This window comes from Suricata suricatta, chromosome 10, assembly GCF_006229205.1.
Source record: "Suricata suricatta isolate VVHF042 chromosome 10, meerkat_22Aug2017_6uvM2_HiC, whole genome shotgun sequence".
Lineage (NCBI taxonomy): Eukaryota > Metazoa > Chordata > Mammalia > Carnivora > Herpestidae > Suricata > Suricata suricatta.
The window spans coordinates 68426320-68450267 of record NC_043709.1 but is presented as its reverse complement, the minus strand read 5'-3'; the positions used below and the strand labels follow the sequence as shown (position 1 = coordinate 68450267).

Here is a 23948-nt window from a genome sequence, read left to right as displayed (position 1 = left end):
TTTTCATTGGGAAAATCATCCTCAATGTTAAAATGGTGCTTACTCAAAATCCTTTCTTAGTGGGAGATAAAATGTCATGGGACTTCTGAGGCATTTTATTAAGCTTTAAGCCCTATTCTCACAGCTCTGTCACCCTGTCACCAGGAAGCTCCTAGTGTCCTGCCCAGGGGTCTTCATGCTGTCCTCACACCCTTCCTCCCACCCACAGAGGGCAAGTGACCATCAGCAATTACTGTCTCTCTCACAAATAATCTCCCACTTCTTAACTTTTCCATTTCAGATGATCATTTTGTCTCCTGCCCGACTCAACAGGCAACGGCCCATTCTTCACCTGACCTCACCTATTCCATGGCAATCACAGCCTAAAGCATTTTCATACAGATGAAAAGCAAACATATCTTGACCCACAGATCAGGTCTATAAGAAGAGATGTGATTCATTTTATTTATCCCCATAATTTAAAGGTCACAAGCCAAAATACATTTCAGGGATATTGAATGGGTGGCAGTAAGCAGTTATTTCTTACTTTATCTGTTTCCTCTGAGTAAAGGTCAAGAAAGAAAGAATTAAATCACAGTAGGAGAAGTGGGTTAGAGAGAAGATGGAATGGATGGCTTTTAACTGGGGGACCTGCACACTGCTTTTCTTAGAAAATTTTAAAGATAGATTTTAGTAGATCCCTCTCTTAAATGGTTTGGTTTCAACAGTAGTAAAGAGATGGACAAGTAGAGATTATATTTTAGCCATGTTTAAATTCTTAGATATTAAGTTCTATTATATATGCATTCCCCAAAACAAGCCATATGATATATTTCTATTTGCTTGATTTTTATTAGTTTCCATATCAACAAAACCAATGAACTGAGACAATGACTGAAAACATTTAAAAAAATTTTTTAATGTTCATTTCTTTTTTTAGAGAGAGAGACACACACACAGAGTATGAGTGGAGGAGGAGCAGAGAGAGAAGACACAGAATCCAAAGCAGACTCCAGTCTCCAAGCTGTCATCACAGAGCCTGATGCGGGGCTTGATCCCATAAGCTGTGCGATCATGACCCAAGCCAGTCAGTTGTTTAACCAACTGAGCCACCCAGGCACCCCTGAAAAGATGTTTGTTATAACTAGTGAACACATAGCTTGATTTGTCAAGGATAATATTGTTTATAATTATAGACTATGATCAAAAGCAGAACTATTAACCAGCATGGGGATATATTTCACATTTTTAAAAAAGTACATTGTTTATATATATAATTATATACATATATATTTATAATTATCATATATAAATATATAATTTTTCAGATCAGAGAAATTTGGCTGATGCTACTTAGAGAAAGAAGAGCAAGAAATGAAATTTTCTAAAATTTTATAACTCTATATTTGGTCTATTCAGAATTAGCTATATTTGAACACTTGATCATTGTCTCCTATTAAATATTCTTATAATAAGGAATTATAGTAAGCAGAAAAAACATTAACCATAGTTATTTGGTCTCTTTGACCACAAACTCTACAAATACTTCTTACAATATAGCCCTTTAAATATCCATTACATGAATATTATTCTATTAATGGTAATGATTGGATTTTTACAATCATTTCATTTTGCTTGACATATAAAAATAAAAACTCTGCTGTCAGATAATGCATTTTTTTCTCTTAAAAGCAGAGACAGTCCTGGGATTTGCTGCAGAGGACAAAGAAGAAGTGTCCAAACACAAAAAGAACATGTGCTCTGAAATAAAATACATTTATAGTAAAGAAATAGAGCAAAAGGTTAAGCAAAGGTTGATATGTACTTGTCATATCTGAAGAAATGTGTAGGCAGAAAATCACTATGAGCCAATGATTACCTTTTACTATATGATGGTATTTGAAATAATTTGAACTCATCTTTTTTTTTCCTGCTTGTTATCGACCCTAGGTTCCCCAATGCAGAGACTATTCTTGATTGGTAGTACTGCATTTTGGAATTCATTGTTACATATAGTTTTATTATAATGTAAAATTTCTAAAATAAATATAAATAAGGGGTGTAAATTCTGCTTTGAAAAACCTACTATAATACAAAAAATTCTAACTTTAAAAATATTAATGACTCCTTTAGTGAGTTATTGAAGAAATAATGTTGCTAAATCAATCCAGTGATCAGTCTCATTTCTCATCTGCATTTGATACAGTTTGTTCCTTCTCCCTGATAAATTTTCTTTACTTGCTTCCTATCATATTAATAGTTCTTTCCAGATCTTTCTCCTGCTCACATACACATTCTAGTGGCAATTAATATGTGAATAAGATTTGGCCAAGCAAGAGGAGGTAAAGGGTAGTCTAGAGTCAGCAAGATGTATTAGAGGGAATGGGTTGAATGTCTAGGAGGAACACAGTAGGTAGACAGAGAGCTGAAAAGGTACTGAGGGCCCAAGTAAAGTTCATGTTAAGAAATCTCAACATCATAAAAATAATAAAATGTCACTTAAGGGAATTGCAAAAAAAGGCATAATCATATGTTAAATTTAAAAAAGATTCCGTTGGCTTCATTTTGGAAAAGGGACTTGAGTAGATTAAAATTTACAGCCAGGAGATCACTTAAAAGGCTGATTCAGCAATCCAGGCAAGCAATGGCTATATGATAAAAGCAAACAGAGTGGTTGGTATGTACCAGGTTCTAAGCACTTTCATATAATGATTCATTTAATCCTCCCAACAACTGGAGGATACAGTTATTATCCCCATTTTGCAGATAAGGAAGTTGAAACATAGAAATGTTGCATAATTTTCCCAAGGTCACTCATCTAGTGGTTATAGAGGCCAGATGAGAACACATGCAGTCAGCCTCCAATTCCAAGCTCTTAAGAACAGTGCTGTACTGACTATTAGCACTGGGGAAGTGCACAGAAAGAAACACAGAGAACCTTCTGACATAGAAACAACAAAGATAAAGCAACTTAGTGATTTGTTAACTTCAAAGATTAAGGAGAGGAAGTGGTCATGAATGATTTTTAGATTTCTGGCTTAGAAAATGTGGCTGATGCTATTTAGAAACAGAAGAGCAAGACTTTGCTGTGGAGTGATAGTAGGGGGTACGGTGAGGAAAGACATGAGTTAGTTCAGGACATGTTGAATTACACTCTTCTCTGGGCTTCCAAGTAGGGCTGCCCAGTAAGTAGTTGGATATATGGATCTGGAGTTCAGAAAATAGACCTGGGCCCAAATATGGATTTGGTAAAGATATATTTTTTTCATCATTTCCTTTCTCAAAAATAATTTTTCAGACTCAAGTTCAAACTTCTTAGCAAGGCATTTAAAGCTACTTCTTTTTGCTTGCATCTCTTTCTCTTTCTTGACTTGCCGATAATCACATCATACTTGAAACCCTAAAAAGGGTAGACACTCAAGCCCTTCTTGTTCCAAACCAGAAATAAATTCTCCTTTTCCCCCCCTCATAGATCTGAATTTATATTTTTCTCAAGTATTTATTGTTTTCAACCTTGTAGCTTTCTCCTCTGTTAAGAAACTCAGTACATTCTATCTTGCATGACAGTTGTGGTCCACATTTTATCTCTTTTATAAGCTGAGAGCAGTGACCATCCTCCTTTATATTTCTATGCAGCAGATGCCTGGCAAAGTACCTCAGGGTACTTATGGATATAATCAGAACTACTTGTTTAGGTGAATTTGATTCATTTCATTTTTGTCCTTTTTCTTGATTGATTTAGGTTAAGAATTTACAGTATTTAGCTTGAACATAATACTCAAAAGAAGCTATCCCATAAACATTTTTTTTTGGCCTCACAAGTTCAAAAACCTCACTAAGCTTAAAGATAATCCAGAAATTAAAGCAATAGGGAAAAAAGGGAACATGCAAATAAAATATTCTTATGTGAAAAAAATATACTGGGCTTTATTTTCCGATAGAGACATATTTTTAGGTATGGTAGACATTATGACACAGAAAAGGAAAATGGTACTCAGGCACATTATCTGGGGATTAAATATCTACACCTCTGAGATAAATGGATGAGCAAAAAAGCATATAATTTGTATGAATGCAGCTTATAAACATGGATGTTGTAGATTACTCAACCGCAGCCTAAAAAGTAGTGGAGTACACAGTTATTTATTCATATCTTCAAATATATTTATTCATGTCTTCAGAGCAATTGTAAACCTACTGCAGTGGCTTTGTCCACAGAAAATGCCTTTCTTCCCCCCAGCAACAGAAAAATGTCACCTACTCAGATATAATGATACAATTTAAATTATATCCTTCTAAATACTAATATTACAATTCTACAAATCACTAAAATTACAGTAAATGGATAGTTGTTTAGAAGAAGCATTTTAGTCTTTTTATATATAACATAGATTTTTAAAAGGAATCCATCAGAGCATTGTTTTCTTAAAAAGTCATAGATTTTTATGATAATTATTATAAATTCTATTGAAAGATAACAGTAGAGTTATCTTTCTAGAGTCATATTTTTTAAAGTAAGATTTTCTACTGCTTCTGTGTTTAGAGTATTTCCTTGAAAAGTCATTTTTGCATAAGCATCTCATACAATCCTTTACTTCCCTAATTTTATCTTTATCATATGTTATTTGAATGGCTAGTTTAATTTTCCTTGTTATTTTATGAACACTCATGAAATACAGTAATTATGTTTTGTCACTTAGTTTTGATCACTACTTTATATATATCTTCTAGCATAGGTTATGTTCCTAACATACTTCTGATTAAATATTATCTGTGTATCTCACTCATTTTATCCATTCCAATCTTTTTCGTAGATAAATCAGTGTATTATCAACCACGTAGAAAGCATGTTCTAGGAACTGGTGACAGACAAGCAAACAAAATCTGTGACCCTTCAAGCTTACAGTCCATGGGGGAAGGAAGCGGAAAAAGTAGTTACAAACAGAGAGGGAGGGAGGCAAACCATAAGAGACTCTTCAATACAGAGAACAAACAGAGGGTGGATGGGCAGATAGGGGAGGGGGAAAATGGGTGATGGACATTGAGGAGGGCACTTGTTAGGATGAGCACTGGGTGTTGTATGTAAGCAATGAACCATAGGAATCTACCCCAAAAACCAAAAGCAAACTTTACACACTGTATGTTAGCCAATTTGACAATAAATTATTAAAAAAAAACAAACCCTTACAGACTATGGAAGATAATAAACAGGCAAACAAATAATATATGTAATCATTTCAGAAGAACTTATAATTTCTATAAAGAAAAGGGAGGCAAGGTAAGGGAAGAGGATCAGAAAAGGATGCTATTTAAAGTTGGGAGTCCAGGAGGAGCCATTTTGTAGGAAATCTAAATTACATGAAAGAAGAATGCAAAGATCTGGGGAAGGACCTTCCAAAAAAAAAAAAAAACAGCACATGAGAAGGGAATCAGTTTGGTATATTTGTGACATAGCAAGAAAGCCAAGTACCCATAACATGTGGACCTTTGTAAGGCATTGTTGGGGTTTGGATTTTACTCTGAAGAGGCATAGAAAGACTTCAAGCATTAGAACAGAATTGGAGCATGCTCCTATTTCTGATTTTAAGAAATCATTCTGAGTGCTTTAGAAAAAAGACTCTAGGGGAGTCCAGGGTAGAAGTTGGGAGACCAGTTTAGAGAAAGATATAGTAATCCAGACAAAAGATAATGGTGGCCTAGACCAACATGGTAACAGTAGACAATGTGAGAAGTGGTCAGATCAGGAATATATTTGAAAATAGAAGTTATGAGATTTATTGATATATTGGATATGAAGTATAAAGAAAGAAAGACACAATGACTCCAAGATGTTGGTCTTGGCAACTGTGTTTAGGAGGCTCTAGGAATTAAAGAGTAAATAAAGAGTTGTATTTTAGTCAGTAATCCTGAGTTGTCCTTAAGAAATCCAAGTTAGAAACCCAGTAGGCAACAAGATACATGAATCTGCAACTAGCGAAAAGGTCTGAAAAAGGAATAGATAGATTCCATTTTCAGTTATGAACCTGGTTGATTCAGTTTCAGAATGGATAGAGATTGCCAAGTGCCCAGGGATACCTGACCATATGGTCCTCTGGAGAGGTAAAGGAGAGACCCATACGGTAAGAGAAAGACAGGAGGGGCACCTAGGTGGTTCAGTCAGTTGAGCATCTGACTTAGGTTCAGATCATGATCTTACAGTTTCATGAGTTCAAGCCCCACATCAGGCCCTCTGCTGTCAGCAGCATGGAGCCCACGCTGGATCCTCTGTCCCCCTCTCTTTTTGCCCTTCCCCCACTTGCAATCTCTCTTATAAAAATAAATAAAACATTAAAAACATAAAGACAGGAAAGAATGGTGTCCTCAAAGCCAAGTGAAGAAAGCTGTTTTGAGAGGAAGCAATGACCAAATGCTTGAGTTGTCAAGCAAAGAGATGTTAACTGAGCAGTGATGGAAATTGTCAGTTAGGAATCTTTAAAGGAAAACATTCAGTGGGGGCAGTGAGATTAAAATGTTATTGGAAGCAAGAGAATGGAGATAAGAAATAGAGAAGGTTCTTTCAGCGTTTTGTTCTAATAAAAAGCAGAAAAAATGCGAGAAATGTTTGGAGAATCAGTTCCTTTTTGTTTGTTTTCATCTTATTTTTTAAAGATGGCTGCAACTCCAGGTTGAGTGTGTCTGATGGGAATGATGGAGAAGAAAAAGTACTTGTCATACAGAAGAGAAAGTGGGGACTACAAAGGCAAAGACCTCAAACAGGTGAGAGGGGATGACAGGTAAAGTACTATGAAGGGAGAAATGAAACTTGATTCAGTGAAACAGGAAGGAGGGGAAGCAGCAAATACAGATATAAAAATGAGTTATTGGGGCACCTGGGTGGCTCAGTCAGTTGAGTGTCTGGCTTCGGCTCAGGTCATGATCTCACAGTTTGTGGGTTCAAGCCCCACATCGGGCTCTGTGCTGACAGCTCTGAGCCTGGAACCTGTTTCAGATTCTGTGTCTCCCTCTCTCCTTGACCCTCCCCTGCTTGTGTTGTCTCTGTTTCTCAAAAATAAATTAAAAAACAGAAAAAATAAGAGTTGTCTAGTGTATCTCCTGGTGCAGAAGTGAAGTTCTGTTTTCTCAGTTATATAAGAAGCAAGGCCATCAACAGAGAATGAATAGAAGTGATACCTGAGGTTTGAGATGAGAAAAGGTATGAGATGGTTGTATTGGAGAGCCACAGAGGAAAGTAACTATGGAAATAAAATAGGAATGGTTGGCAGTCCATGGCCATAGCACCCTGAATGTGCCCGATCTCATCTGATCTCAGAATCTAAGCAGGGCCAGGCCTGGTTAGTACTTGGATGGGAGGAATGCTCGGCAAAACTGATGGCCCTTGTAGGAGGTAGCTTCTAGGACAGTGCCCGTGACCCTCACCATTTAATATTCACGCTCTTGCATCTTCTCCCCTTGAATGTGAGTTGGCTAGGCCTACTGACTCACTTCTAACAAACACAGAAGCAATGAAATGGTACATCTGAGATTAAGTTATAAAAAGATTCTGGGCACTTACTCTAGGGAAGCAGCTCCCATGTCTTGAGGCAGCCCTGTTGAGCGGCTCATGTGTTAAGGAAACCAGGCCAGCCAAGAGCCACATGAGTGACCTTGGAAATAGAGTCCTGCTCCCCTCATTCCCACCCCGGACAAGTTTGCAAGATGAAACCACATCCCTGACCAACAACTCATGCAACCTCATGAGAAACCATGAAGCAGAGGCATCTAGCTAAGCTGTGCACAGATTCCTTACCCACACAAACTGTGAGATAATTTTCGTTGTTTTCAGCTGCTAAGTTTTGGGTGTAATTTGTTATGCATCAATAGATAATGAATACAGCTGTCTTGAGATTTGCAGTCATAAATTTAAGAGATAGTGAGGGAGTGCCATTGCAAATGTAAAATGAGATAGTCAGCAGAGGTATGTGTTTTTGCTATTCACATTCTGATGCATAGAAAACGGTGTGTACACACAGGTCACCCCTAGAGAAGCTGAAAGGATGGGGGAAGGGAAGAGATGAAATTAAGATGCATTTTTAACTTTAATCTAAGTATTTGTGTATGATTTGAATGATTTATCATTGGCTTATATTTTTTCTATGCATGTGTAACTTAAAGCAAAAGACAATTTTAGAAAGGGAGCACTTAAAAACAAAATGAGTAGACTTCTTCCCCGTGATAAACGATACAATACAGGCAAAGTAGTTCATCAGAAAAGTGCAAAATCACACTGCTTGCTCTGCCTCCTGCTTTGCAATCCATGGTTCCTGGCATTCTCTACAGGGCTGGAAATATTCACTCTGGGACAATCACAGTGCAAGGCAAAGCCCTTAACCCGCAGTCAGGTGGTTATTTGCAAATGCCAGGTTTTAGCCCCTGCTCAGGCAACGGCATCCCCACTCCTATGCAAAAAGTCCAGAAGAACTCTCTACGGAAGGTGCAGAGCTCCGGAGCTGCCAGCAAAGTGCAAAGCACACTGAAAACATCTGTCACCCAAGTCGGCTTCATTTTTCTCTGGGTGAAAACCCTTTGAGGTCCAAGAATAAAAGACATCTTATCATTTAGGTGTCAAGTACTGCTAAGTGAGATTCTCCAAGGCTTTCATTGACTGTGTCATTTTAGTCACATTATTCTCATAGGCTGTTAATCTATGAAGGTGTAAATACAAATGGAGAAAATAATAACTTCTTGAGGTGTGCTGCATTTTCCATTCCTGTGCCAAACTTCTGGTGCAGGTGATTTCCCTGGCAATTGCTCACTGGGCTTTGTATATTCTGCCTGCTTTTGAAAAATTATGCCCTTCAATAGACAGCATAGAGGATTGTTAATTCATTGAAAATAATTCAAAATTAATGGTAAATAACTGAATATAATCTGATTGAATTTTTCACTCCTATTAGATTGAAATCTTCTTTGAAGCAGCGATCATGTCTTCTATATCTAACATTCAACATTCACTAAACATCTCCCACTTTGCCAGCCAAGTGGTATGTTAGGAATAGTCCAAAGTGGTGTGTGCTGTGAATACTATCCTTGGCATTATCATATCCACAGCATTATCATATTACCTCTACCTCTGTTCTCCTTTTATCTTGCTTTCCTCATCTATTTTTTTTCTAGCTCTTTTTGGGTCAGATTTGCACATGTTGCCATTTAAGATTTTCATCTGATACTATGGGTTTATTCATTCTTAAAACACCCTTCAACAGTTACAAGTATCCACAGAGAACTGGTTTAGGGTCACAAGTTTTAAATATCTAAAATCAATTATCATAATTAGGAAGTGAAGGTTAGATTTTAACATGTTTCCAATCATTGTTATAGAAACACACAGCAAAAGCTACCGATGACTTCAACATTAATTTTTTTAATATTTATTACTTTTTGAGAAAGTGAGAGAGAGACAGTGAGAGTGCGGAAGGTGCAGACAGAGAAGGAGACACAGAATCTGAAGCTAGCTGTAGGCTCTGAGCTGTTAGCACAGAGCCCGACACAGGGCCCAAAGTCACCAATTGTGAGATCATGACCTGAGCCGAAGTCAGATGCTTAACTGACTGAGCCACCCAGGCGCCCCAAAAACTGCAACAATAGGTTAATGTCTACTATTTACACCTTACTGTATATCCCTCAAGTTCAAAAGGTATTTTTAAATTCCAGTTCTTCTCCCTTGTACTGACCTTCACAAGACTCTCCACCTGGTGAAAACATCCCATTGTCATGGTAGCCATCTCTGCACTCGCAGTGGTACCATCCGGGCAGGTTAATGCAGTTAGCACGACTGTCACACTGCACAAAGCCGTCAGAGCACTCATCAATATCTGTTTGGCAAAGAAAACAAAATTGGGATGTTATACGATTGCTGTTTTTCTCCGCCCCAAACTAAAATATTCTGCTAGACAGCCACTAAATTTTTTCATGCCAACAACTCCTTAAAACTTGGAAAACATAAACTCAAGAAAGTCTACTTAGTTATTGAAGTCTATACAGAAAGAATGTAGCGGTATTAGTCACAGGAGAAATCCTTAGATGGCTTCTCTATTGCAGAAGGCCTGCAGCTGCAAAAAATGACAAGAAACCATGTATGAGGGCCATTACTGCTGCTCACCGTAGACTTCTACCTCTTCTTCTGGACATGAGCAGGGATTGCCATGTGAATGCATGAAGCCAATCAGGAAGTGGCATGTGTCACTTCTGGGCAGAGCCTTCAAGATGCACATGTTCCCTTTCCTATCACAATGTCTAGCAATTTCCAAGGGTTCTAAAGATCAGCCTGTGTTCTTAAGTGAGGATGATGTGGGGCACATTCCTCCTCTACTTGGGATGGACATAGACTATGAGCAGAGAATCAATGTTTTTGCTGAGATTTTAGGATATTTTATTACTATAGGCACAACCTACCTCCCCTGACTAAAATCTCATTCATCTCCAGTATATAGCAATAGCACTCACACAGCAACATGCTTCATATTTCCAAGGATATATAGCATTTATACCACCTTTTAATGGGTTTCACATATATTATCTCATTCAACTCTCAAAAAAAATCTTGCCAGGTAGACAGCATGTTGAACATATGGGGGGAAAACAAAACAAGGCAAAAGGAAATCATGGGATTTAACCACGGTCACCTCAATATTCATATTTGCCTGACTTTCAAGCGTGTATTCCTTCACCTAAATAGACACAGGTTGAGATTGGCAAGTGTCTAAACAAAGAGATCTATGTATCTTGAGTCTCACATATTTTCCCACAGTGACTTATTACTACTCCCAAATAGTGTGAGCCCTTTATTCTCCTTGTTCAGACTATTGAATGATGAGAAGGTCCAATGCCAATCAAACCTCTTCCTTTACTCATAGACGGGTTGTCTTACAAAGTGCCCCCTTCTTCTCATAACACTCCTGGTTTTCTGGGTACTTTGATTGACTCAGACCTTGGCAAGCGACTGGATGGCACAGCATTACCACAGCTGTAGTGTAATGATGAATATATGACCCTACTTCCATCCTGATAGCCGTATGCCATGCCTGAAGATTCCACTCGCCAAAGTAGGACAGCCCTTTCTAATACGCTTCCAACACCTGCATTATAGTCCCTGCTGCAGTGACCACGCATGATGATGATGTCCTCCGTGCTGAAGAGAAGGCCTGCTGCTTTTTAGAGTCTTTTCCCACAGGACAGTTCACTTCAGCTCCACAGAATCTTCTTCCTTCCTACTCCAGTCTCATTTAACTCCAAATTCTTGGAAATATATATTCCTTTCATTTTATTTTTAAATTTCTCTTTGTCTATGTTAAATTTTGGATGAGACAATTTTTTTGAATAAATGAATAAATAAGCTTTTTTTTTTTTTAAAGAGAAATAAGCCCAGAATCCCTTCCCTAAAACAAGGTGCAAACTGTTCCCTCAGATTAGGTAATAGGCAAAAAAAATATATAGGTTTTATATCATTGTAAAAATTTAATATTATTTCTGATCTAAAAATGGTTTTGCCTCCATAGTTCCTTTTCCAAAGAGTTAGTTCCGACAGTCAGTAATTCCTACTGTCAAAATAATTGTTAGTGGTCAAATAAGCTAACCACTGACTTCCTGACAGATAGCTGATGTGCATTGCTTCCATTTACTTAGGCCCCTCAGTTTTGTGAAACAGCCATTTGTATTTCAGGGGTCTCCCTAACTGATGAATCTCTGATTTTCAATGGGGCTAAAATGCTTTGCTCACTGCAGATTTGTATAGTCTTTTCTTCTAACCCAAATGATGCAGAACATTGATTATGTCATTTCTTAAGTGCATGGACAAAAGAAAACAGGTTGGGATTTCAGCTTTAGAAGTGAATGTATTGGAGGAAAGGCCAATGGGGGGCTATTACAGAGTATCTTGTTTTAGAAGAATCTGGTCATTAGTGTTGGTGATTTGCAAGTAGCCATTAATGGTACAGAACCTTCTCTACTGAAACAATTTTTACATGTGTATTTAGCCTTTAATTTAGTTTTTGTTGTTGCTGCTGAACACAGTTGCAGGGTTAGCTCAGATCTCATGACAAAGATATATATCTCAGTTTTTACTTCTCCTTTACTTTCTCTCCTCACTCTTGCCAATCACTAGAGCTGCTCCTTACTGCCTCACGCCCACTTCTCTTTCTTACATTGCACCACCCTTCCAAGGGCTAGAAACATGCTCACTGAGGTTTAATAGGAACACTACGCATTTACCACTTAGTGGTCTGAAGACTGGGGATACAAACATATACTGGACAAAATGTATTTTCATTTACTGTTTGGGTTTTTACTATTTAATTATTACTACTAAGTAGTATTTTAGAGAACTGATATGCATATGTATGTACCACTCATTAATTTGCCATTCAATATTTATTAAATGGCTGCTTTGGGCCAAGTACTAAGTACTAGAAAAACAAGGATGGACAAACCAGAAGTAATTTCTGCCCTCACTGAGTTTAATATACATCTACATTATTTTTTTATGGTTTATTGTCAAGTTGGTTTCCGTAGAACACCTGGTGCTCCCCCTCACAAGCACCCTCCTCTGTGACCCTCCCCCTTCCCTTTTTCCCCTCCCTCTTCAGCCCTCAGTTTGTTCTCAGTATTTAAGAGTCTCTACATTATGTTTTAAGGGAGTTAAATTTCTAAAAATCTGAAATGATAATCACATAGGACAGTGGCTCCCAACATGCTCATGAATCTACTAACATGTCACCAGTGGCGTGTTATTTAGATGATAATATATTTTAATGGCTATGAATTTATATTTTTGAATTATTTCCATTTATATCAAGTGATGTTAATAGTACATTGGTGATATTCAAATTTAAAAAGTGAGAAAGATTACAGAAACAGTATTCAGTAAACATTGGAATAAACATTCTGAATACAACAAAAATTGTAGCTGGTACATAAATGACTGAAGTTTTAGAAAACACCAAAATATGGTATGGAGCAATTATTCACATTTCAGAAGAATTTGCTGAGTAATTCTCCAGGCAGTGACATGCCTTAATTCATTTAAAATATCACTTAATTTATAAAATATATAAGATGCATATGTCATGATGCTTCAAATTATATACTTGGTATCATTTAGGATAGTGAAGAAAAACTAGCCAGATAATATATATTACTTCATTTTACACTTTCATTTTCCTGCTAACTTTGATTTGTGCATGCAAATGTTTCTACTTTGCTGAAAGTCAGTAGAAAAGAAAAGTGTGCTTGAATCACCAAACTATTCACTTTCCACCAGAAGGTATGTTTGTTTGGCTCATGGTTCTAATGAAAGCCAAAGCTAAAACAAACAGCCTTACCTGTAAGCTGCTTGATGTGTGTACGTAGGCCCTTAGCTATTCAGTAAATATGTATAAGTGAAGAATTGAAATCTGATCCACAATTTAAGAAGTATATTTTATCTGTACATGAATTTGAATATTACTATGAGTTATAACATATAAATCACATACATGTTGTGTGCATTTTCAAATATGCACATATAGTGCTTTATATATTGTGTACTACCAGAAAACAGTAAAAAAAAACCTTTCAAATAATTCATTTCTTGGCTATTTTCTTTTGGTCAGTAACACTTGACATTATCTAATGGAGTTAGATATAAAGAGAACAGTAGATCTAGGAAAGGAAAATGTTAGTATTTCATTCCACATAAGAACTACCAAGTTTGAACAAATTACTTTCCAAACTGAATAAAAGTATTCAAAAAGATTAGTACAGGATGTATAAGCTGATACGATTTGGTCTTGATTGTAAAGACCTTAATTCCGTACTCTGTAGGTATATTATATACAAAACTAAAAATACATTTTATGAAAAACTATTATTTCATTACATTTTCCATCTTAGAACTAGTTCCCAGTTCTCTAGAGACAATTAAAACTTTCTCAGTAGCAATATTTAGAATAGTCAGCTAGTGATGATTTTAAAATGCTTTCCCAGAACACAGAGATTCCAAACTCCGAATATTTAGCCATCTAACAACAGACATGAATAATAGTCATGCTTCAGGGATCAAAATCAACTTAGATAATAAAAGTGGAAGGCACTGCTGAGGATAGATTCTTCTAGAGAGCACATATGTTTTGAGGCAATCATTAAAAACAAACCAACAAGCAGAAAAACAAGGAAGAAAAATATGTGAATAAAAAAAGCTCACACATGTAAGTGTCTTGTTTTCCTGGTCTCCATCAGGTAAGAGGACACAAGAATGTATGCTTTCTGCAATCAGCATTTAAAGGATCACTATAGGGGCACCTGGGTGGCTCAGTCGGTGAGTCTGACTTTGGCTCAGGTCATGATCTCATGGTTCATGAGTTCGAGCCCTGCGTCAGGCTCTGTGCTGACAGCTAGGAGCCTGGAACCTTCTTTAGATTCTGTCTCCCTCTCTCTCTGCCTCTCCCCTGCTTGTCTTCTGTCTGTCTGTCTCTCTCTCTCAAAAATAAATATTTTCAAAAAGTAAAGGATCACTTTAGACAATGACAAATTATTTCCTTGTAAAATTAAATAGTTATAAAATGAGACACGAGTGATAAACAACTTCTTTCTCATACACAGTAAAAATCATTTCTATCATACAACATAACTAAGAATAAAAATGTGCAAATGTCTAGAATCACCCATACCTAAAATAGACCCTAATCATTAGTTTAACCTGTTCCTTTTTAAGCTAAGAGAAAACTGATTAGTTGTTACTTTATACAAAAGAAGAGAAAATCCAGTTCTTTATAAAAATGAGCACACTTTTTTAATGCCAAAGTCAAATAATGAGAGTACTGTCTTTCATACTCTTTATCATTAATAAAAACCTGACATCATTTCTCATAAAAATAGTACATGGACTATTTATATTACTATCATATGCACTTGTAGTTAAATTATATTGACAAACTGCAGGCAATTAAACATCCTGAAAACAATTAATCAACTCTTGATTACTCACATGTGGGATTATTTGTTTTCTAGATTATCTGCAGCATTTTTTTAATCACAAGGTCATTTCCCTCTGTCTTTTGTTGAGCTTCTGGGAAGTCTATTTTTAACATTTAGATGTGAGTGTTCAAGGATTGCAAACTCATTTGAGCATTGCATTATTTTTAATAACTACACTAGATTTGAATAGAAAATATTGTCCAGAATTTCATAAAAATGATTTTTATACTAATTTTTTTGAAAATAAAATAGGACAACATATGCTAAGTAAACTTTGAAAATCTAAAACCCTCTTCACAAGTTGGGTGATAAAAATTGCAGATTTAGTGAAAATTACTTTCATTACTTTAGAGTTCATAATTAGGAAGTTAATGACTGCTCTTTAAAAAACATAATACCAATGAAATACAAGATATATAACAATATCATCATATTGTTTAGTCCTCTCTACAAGTATGTAAGATGCTCTTATCCCCATGCCACAAAGAAGCAGTGAGAACAAATACGTTGTCCATGTTTACACAATAGACTCCCATTCTTTCACCTACAGAGTTCAGAGTTTATCCCACATTAGGCTGCCTCTCAAGACCCACACTGGCAGAAACTGCCTAAGTGTTGAGATAGCTCAGTGTATATGCTAATGGGAGTGAACTCCAACTCTTTGGCTTTTAGCTATAGCAACTTTGAATATTTTGCCAAACGTCTCTGAGTTTGCTGGTTTTGAACTAGAAATACTCTGTTAATAGTTTCCCCTTTACTACTGTTATCTATGCAAAGCCTCATAGGAGCGGTCCTGGCTCATACAGCCATTAAATATGGATTGCCCCCAAATCTCTGAAATATCTCTTCATAGTTTACAGAGCATGTTCACTTATACCACTTGATTACTTGGGAAAAAAAATCAAGACACTTTGATTTTTCTTATGGTTCCTGGGTCTTATTAGTTTATCACTTCTGTTTTCCCTTCACAGTCTTTGCCTATTCTGTCCTTATTGCCTAGAACGTACCTCTCTTTTTCTCATTCTCTTACCCTGTTAGACAACTATTTCTCACTTGTCTCATATTAAAATTAATTTCCTGGGTGGCTCAGTCAGTTAGACGCTCAACACTTGATTTCGGCTCAGATCATGATCTTGCAGTTGTGAGACTGAGCCCTGCATCAGGCTCTGTGCTGACAGCAAGGAACCTGCTTGACAGAGGCTCCACCTTCTCCTCTCTCTCTGCCTCGCCTCCACTCAGGCACACTCACTCTTTCTCAAAAAATAAATAAATAAACTTTAAAATAATTAATTTCCTTTGGGAAAGCCTTCCTTAAATCCAAAGGCTATGTTAGATCTCCTAGTGCTCATTATTTTTTGTACTTTCTCCATGTGTCCCTTGTGTTTTGCCTTAATAGCAACTATTGGGAGGTATTTTTTGGGGGGGGAGGTGGTGTCTAAACTTGCAAATACTATACTGACTTAATTAGAGTCACTTCAATTCTAGAGAAAGCCTTATTTCCCCCCCCCCCACTTTTCAAAAGTATTTTGATTCTTTGAGATTTTTCTATCACTTTGTGAATTCCTCACCAAAAAACAAAACAAAACAAAACAAAACAAAACAAAAAGTAGGGGAGAGGAAAGTTTACATTGATTCTATAGATTGATCTGACATCTCTGCATTATTGCATGTTGTAATCCAGAGGCATTAGGTATTTCCTCTTTCTCTAATAATTTTTATAGTTTTTGTAGTTTTCTGAAAGGATGTCTTATGCAATTTTTCCAGAATTCATTCTTAAATATAGATTTTTTACCTTCTTTTTAAAAAAGACAACTTTGTTTTTTCCAATTTTACCAAGGTATAATGGACAAATAAAACTGTAAGATATTTAAAGTGTACAGTATGATGGCTATGTATATATACATACACATGTATTAGGAAAGGATTTCCCCCATTGACTTAATAAACACCACCATTACCTCATATATCTTCTTTTTTGGTGAAAACATTTAAGTTCTTTTCCTTTAGCAATTTAAGTTATACAATACAGTGTTATCAACTATAGTTACTGTCTTATACATTATCTTCATTTACTGAGGTAAAATTTATATACAAAAGTATCACCAACAATTTCATGAGTTTTTACACATTACCACTACCATAACTGTAAGATAGAAAACACTTCCTTTACCCCAAAAAGTTCCTCTATATCAACAATACTTGAAAATAATAATTTGTATAAATTGTTTTTTTTGAGTACCTGCCATATAAGCAGCTACAATCCTTGTTTCCTTCCTTCCTTCCTCCTTTTCTTTCTTTCTTTCTTTCTTTCTTTCTTTCTTTCTTTCTTTCTTTCTTTCTTTCTTTCTTTCTTTCTTTCTTTCTTTCTTTCTTTCTTTCTTTCTTCCTACCATATCTCAAACACATAGCAAACAACTGGACATGGTTAGAGATTTATAAGCATTTGCTGAATGAATGAATGATCCATTTAAAATATCAGGTAACTAAGTGGCAAGCTCACCATGCTACCTCTGAGTCTTACTAGGTCAGAGGGAAATGTAGGCAGGGTGCTACTTGAGAGACTCACTAAGATGCAATAACGAGATGGTAAGATGACATTTTCTCATCTTACTTCAAATATTTATGTTAAACACTGACTACAGTATTGTAGTATTGACTACTGTACGAAATGGAGTAGAATTGGTGAGGATAAACTTAGGTAGTGTGTTCATATACACATACATACACACACCAAAAAGAGCACATCAAGACTTCTAATCAAAGATGGAATATTGAAAACATTTTTAGATCTCTTCTTCTTCCTAGTCATAAACATTTGTTAAAAGACATTTGTATAAACAAAGACAAAAGGGAAAACACCACCAGCAGAAAAGAAAATTTAGTAAGTTTTTGTCTCTTCTTGGAAAATACAGGTGAAGTTATAGAGTCAGAGCAAAGAAGCCATGGCCTAGAATACATACATAATAATGAAGTGCTACAGGTGATGAGGGTCGTAATCTCCCCTGAAGATTACCAAAGAGACATGAAATACAACGCAAAGCTAATATGAGCCATGTTGCTAAAAGTAATTGGTTAAATTAAAAGTCTACTGATGAATAATCAAGCATCTACCTCCTCCCACCTTGAGCAAACTGCTAAAAAAAAAAAAAAAGAAGAACAATTATCCCCAAAGCCAGGATGGATGGTTTTCCTGTAGAGAAAATCGATAAAATATCTGGAATAAACTGGGCAGTTAATATAGGCTGTCCTCCTTTGGAACAAAGTCCCTTCACTTCAGTGTTTAGAGATCTCAAATCATAAAAATCTGGTTCTCTTTTTGTTCACGTATTGTAAGTCTGCCAGTCAACAAACTTAACCTTAATATTAAAGCTCAAAATCAGTGTTTCTATTTATTTACTCTTTTTAAAAAATTTTTTAAAATTTATTTTTGACAGAGAGAGAGAGACACAGAGCATGAGTGGGGTGGAGAGAGATAGAAACACAGAATATGAAGCAGGTTCCAGGCTCCGAGCGATCAGCACAGAGCCTGACACGTGGCTCAAACTTGTGAACCGCAAGATCATGACCTGAGCTGAACTGGGCTGCTTAACTGCCTAAGCCACCCAGGTACCCCTATTTATTTACTCTTAAACACTAATGTGAAATCAAAGAACAACATATACTTAAGAAAAGTATATAACATTTATTAGAATCACCAAGATATACCATCTGAAAAACTGACTTTAAGAAAACAGAAATAATTTACAGAACAGAACTTAAAATGTTTCTTATTAATATCCTCAAATAGATTTGAGAGGATATTTCATCCATATATTTCATCCAGAACAAAAAGACACAATACTCCAAAAAAAATATTCAAAGAATAAAGAGAGTTCTTGGAAATTAAAAATATGATAGCTGAAAAAATTTTAAATGTAATGCAAGACTTAGTAGACCAAGTAGAAATAGTCTCTTAAAGAGTATAACAGAGAAAATAGATGAAAAATATGATTTAAAAAAAACAAAGAGCACTAACCAAAAAGGTCTAGCTTCTGATTAAAGACAAAGTTCATACCAAGAAAACAGAAAAATCAATGGGAGAAAAATATCCTTAAGTATAACAATAATTGAAGAACTTTGCACTATAGAGTCTTCAGATTTAAAGGCCTCTAATGAAGGTCTCCAAATAACAAATAATGTCGTAACAGCCAAAACTTACTGATGGCTTATTATGTTGCAGCCACTGTTCTTTGCAATTTACCTCTATATATTCATTTAGTGCTTACAGCAGTCCTATGAGGTAGGAAATTCATTATGTTCCCCATTATAAATAGAATAAATGTAGGCTAGTAATTTTTAAGAGAAGTGAAATAATTTTCCCCAAGATTACAGAAGCACAAAACTGGGATTTGAACCCAGACACTCAGGATACAGAGATCAAACCCTCACTTCATAACAACACTGCCTCACAAATGAACAAAACAAAGACTTACACCTAAAATACACTGTCATATTTCACAGTAAGTATAAAATACAAATCTTAATATCTGCCAAGGGGGATAATATGTTACATGTAAAGGGACAGAAATTGGCCAGCATCATTTTTCTCACATGCAGCACCGCATGCTATAACACAGTGAAGCAACCAATTTGACCCTATAAGTCTATACTCAACATAATTGTCAAATATCTATGAAACCAGAATAAGATATTTTAAGACATATAATACCTTAGAAAATTTATGTTCATGCAGTATTTTAAAAAATATTTCATAAAGGACTAGATCAAGGCAGAAACTACCAGTAGTTTATTCTTCTCTCCTTGAAATACTTGCCTCATCTTGCAAGTATATACCACGTTTAGTTCTCTTTCTACCTCACTGGACTCTATATCTTGGTCGTCTTTGCAGATCTTTTCTTCTCAATGTCCAAAAGTTTGAGTTCCCCAGGAAACTATTCTCTGATCTTTTCTTTTTTATCTTCTAGCTTCATAGTGGTTTTATCTAGTACTAGGGCTTTAAATATGCAAATACCATCAATATACCAAAAACTACCTGGGTGGATTGAATAATGTTCTCCCCAAATTCATGTTCACTTGGAACTCAGAATGTGACCTTATTTGGAAATAGTCTTTGCAGATATGATTAGGTAAGGATCCTAATATAAAATCATCTTGGGTTCAGAGTTGGCCCTAACTCCAATGACCAATGTCCTTTTCAGAAGAGAAGACACAGAGAAACATACATACGAAAAGACAATATAAAGATGGGGGCAGAAATTGAAGTTGTATAGTTACAAATTAAACAATTTCTGGGGCTACCAGAATCTGGAAGAGGTAAGGAAGGATTCTTATCGTCTTCAGAAGGATCATGGTCTTGACAACACCCCGATTTTGGACTTAGAGCTTCCAGAACTATAAGATAGTAAATTCCTATTATTTTAAGTCACACAGTTTGTGGCATTTTTCCATAGCAGCCCTAGGAAAATATATTATCTAATTTACATTTTCTCCCAGACTTCTCTCTTCATTTTCTTATCCAATTATTAAATTTTTCGGTCAATATTTCCACTTGGATACCAAACTCTTCCATCCAAAGTCTTCTGCTTCTTATCAAATGGAAAACCACCCCATTAGTCAGGGAAAAAAAACTCTTATTGCTTATTTCTCCCTTTCTGTCACTCTTCTTATCAAATCCATCCACAAATCCTGTTGGCAGCATCTTCAAAGTATATCCAGAATCAAATCACCACTTCCAACCATTTTCATGCTTACCACTCCAGTCCACGTTACCATTATTTCTCACTTGAGTTAACAAAACAGCCTAAGGAATATCCGTGATTTTATTTTTTCTCCTTCTACAGTTTATCCTGAAGATAGATGAAACCCTCTCACATGGAAGAGTGGTAGTATACGGGAGGCAAATCTTCATCTATCATAGCATTTAGTTCATTGGTAATGTCTAAAATTCACTAATTAAACAAAGCATGATATAAACATACTAGAAGAATAAAAAGTGTTCCCTCCTAGCACCTTGACTCAGCTGGAGTTTCATAAGGGAATTAAGCTCTAATGTGCTAAGGCATTGGTGTAAGCTATACATCAACTTCTCTCCTTTACATCTGGTATGGTATGAGTCAGGTACCATCTTTGGAAAATATGAGAAAATAGTCTTTAGGTCATTTTCTGGTTTTGCAGTTCAAATAAGGAACTCGTTTTAAGCAAGGCTTCAAGAAAGTGAGCCTAGGAACTACTGCTTTTCATCTAATTTCTTCTATGCTATTTCATATCTTTTAAACATGTGTCTATTTCCTTTCACATATATAAAAATACACATGCAGAACATTCAGGCTTCATTTTTTAAATGTTGAGCATACTAGAATAGCAATTCTCCTAGTAGTGAAGCTTAGATGGAGAGAAAAAGGAGACAGGAGAAGGTACTAGGGCCAGAAACACGAGGAGAGCATAACCAGAATTTACGGCACAAGATGCTACAAAAATCAGAAGTGGCACGATGAAACTACTAAACTTGAGATTAGAGAGAGACAAGAAAGAACCAAGAGCAGTCACTGTGGGAAATGAAGGGGATAGAAAAAAGAACTATAGGAGGAGTTGTTAGCAGTGAGGTGGGAAGATCATAAGTCTAACAGAAACCACAGGAAAAATGAGTCAAGGGAGAAGAAAGGGCGGTCAACAATACTAAGAGCACTGCCAATTGCTTCTTGAGGCACATTTAAGACTAAATATTGGGTGGTTCAGTCAGTTGGGCATCTGACTTCGGCTCAGGTTATGATCTCATGGTTTGTGGGTTCGAGCCCTCATTGGGCTCTGTCCTGACAGCTAGCTCAGAGCCTGGAGCCTGTATTTGGATTCTGTGTCTCCTTCTTTCTCTGCCCCTCCCCTGTTCAAGCTCTGTCTCTATCTCTCAAAATTAAATAAATGCAAAAAAGAGTTTTTTTAAAGAAGACTAAATACTTCTGGTTTAACAGAACTGAAACTCCTTTTCATGTATGAGCAGCAAGCTAAACAAAGCATTGAACAAAAAGGAATTCTGAAAACACCTTTATTGAAATACATCTTTTCAGCTTCTATACCTTTAACAAGGTAGCTAAGGTGTAGGATACGAAATACTTGAGCTTATTCATTTATCCAATAAACACATATCAAATGCCGTTCCTCTAACACACAGATGCTAGATATTAAGGGCTCTTAGTCTAATAAAAAAAGATACAGCATTAGCATAAACAACTCAGATACAAGGTGGAAATCATGAGGCTTAAAGGAATAGTCAGATGAAGAAATATACAAATTCAGGAAAGATACATGACCTTACTCGGAAACTCTGATCAATGCAAAGTAGGCCACTGGAGTAGAGCATGGCTAAGCAGACACTTCCAGATTTATTCCTGCAAATAGTAGCAAATTACTTAAAACATGTATTCATTTATTACACTGTAATCAAGTACCTACTTTTAAAACAGGATTGCTTTCTTCCTATATTAGATGACATTATAGTTAGGCTCCCAAGATAATATGAATGTGAAGCATCTGCTAGTTCTACAATAATAAGCAGACTGCTCTTAATCAGGGTAAAAACAGGAAAGTCTTACTTCCTATGCTTCCCTGAGCCACTTTCTAATAGCAAGGATTAGATTGCCTCCTTGATCTACCTCAAGATTATTTCCAGAAGGAGAAAAAAGAAGCTGATTTTTCTCACACTATCCAGTAGAAATAAGAGGGCTAGAGTGTCTTTGTGTAATAATTTACTGCATGTGTTCTAATTATTAATACAGTGCTAAAAAAAAAAGTCATGCATTTTGATGAGCTCACTTTTACTGGCTATTCAGGAAAATGAGCTTTGAATGGCACGCCAGGAATGGTTAGATGACAGTCAAAATAGGTACTCTGTATTTATTTGCAAACTGATAAACTTGTATCACAAGAAATACTGTTTTGAGTCAAATGAGCTCACTGATGCCAATAATCAAAGAAATGGAATACCACAGTTTCCATGTATCTGAACAAGAAGTCCTCAGATAGAGCTCTGAGGGGGCCTAACCACGAAAGGTACTGATGGATGGCTTCTGTTGGCTTTGAGCAAGTGTCAGATCTCTGACAGACTCTCTGCTTTCAGACCATTTTATTATAACAAGTGCTTCCATCTCTGCTGAACCACCCATCAGCTTGATGCAGGTTTCTCACCTGGTGACAAAACATCACATCTCTCCCATGTAGATAACTGAAGGGGAAAAAAACCCCAAAAAGAAAGCAATTGAGCAAACCAATTAACTTCCTTCCAATTACAATTAAGTGAAACAGGCTATGGGTTTTTCAAAGACAAGCTTATTCTTTTATGGTATTTTACAACCTCAGCCACATAGAGTGATGGCAACTGTTTGGTCCTGTCAATATGAGGCCACTTAATCAAACTCGTTCTTGACTAATTATATTTTTTCTTCACTTTAACAACTTATTTCTCCATGATCATTCTGATCATTCGATAACCAGTGTTATCGAAAAGCAACACCGGACGTTAGATCAAAGCATTTCTGGTCCCGAGTGTCTGATCTTATGAGCTCAGCCTAATTCCATGCTTGGGTACTATATTTTAAAAAGAAAAGTAATCTCTTACTCCACATCTTTATGATTATCTTATATAAGAGAGTAGGAGAGGAAAAGCAACTGAGAGTTATTTGACTACTAAGTGCCAGGTATTTTATCTATCTTTTGTATCCAGTTTCCATCACATCATTACTTATTTACTTACTTACACACCCACACAATTTAAAAAATTTATATAGTGATAGGAGAAATGATATGGATGAATCCAAAAGAGAAACAATATCCATATGAACACAGTACTACAAGCTACTTGCAGTTTTCCAGGGCACATGTTACCCAGGAATTCATCCTGCTGCGGCTCAGAGGCAGGTTCCAATGTTGCAGAAAGTCAGAGTAAGAAGTTTGTCCACCTGATGAGTGGATCAAGAAGATGTGGTATGTAT

General features: G+C 36.2%; 1 protein-coding gene across 3 annotated transcripts in view; it reads right to left on the bottom strand.

The window, feature by feature from the left end:
- NELL2 (neural EGFL like 2) overlaps window positions 1-23948 on the bottom strand; it is a 326766-nt gene that overhangs the window by 13906 nt on the left and 288912 nt on the right. For all 3 annotated transcript variants that reach the window (XM_029955181.1, XM_029955182.1, XM_029955180.1), the window contains exon 17: window positions 9690-9830. In XM_029955181.1, coding sequence (XP_029811041.1) covers window positions 9690-9830 — 141 coding nt within the window. The remainder of the gene's footprint in view (window positions 1-9689; window positions 9831-23948) is intronic.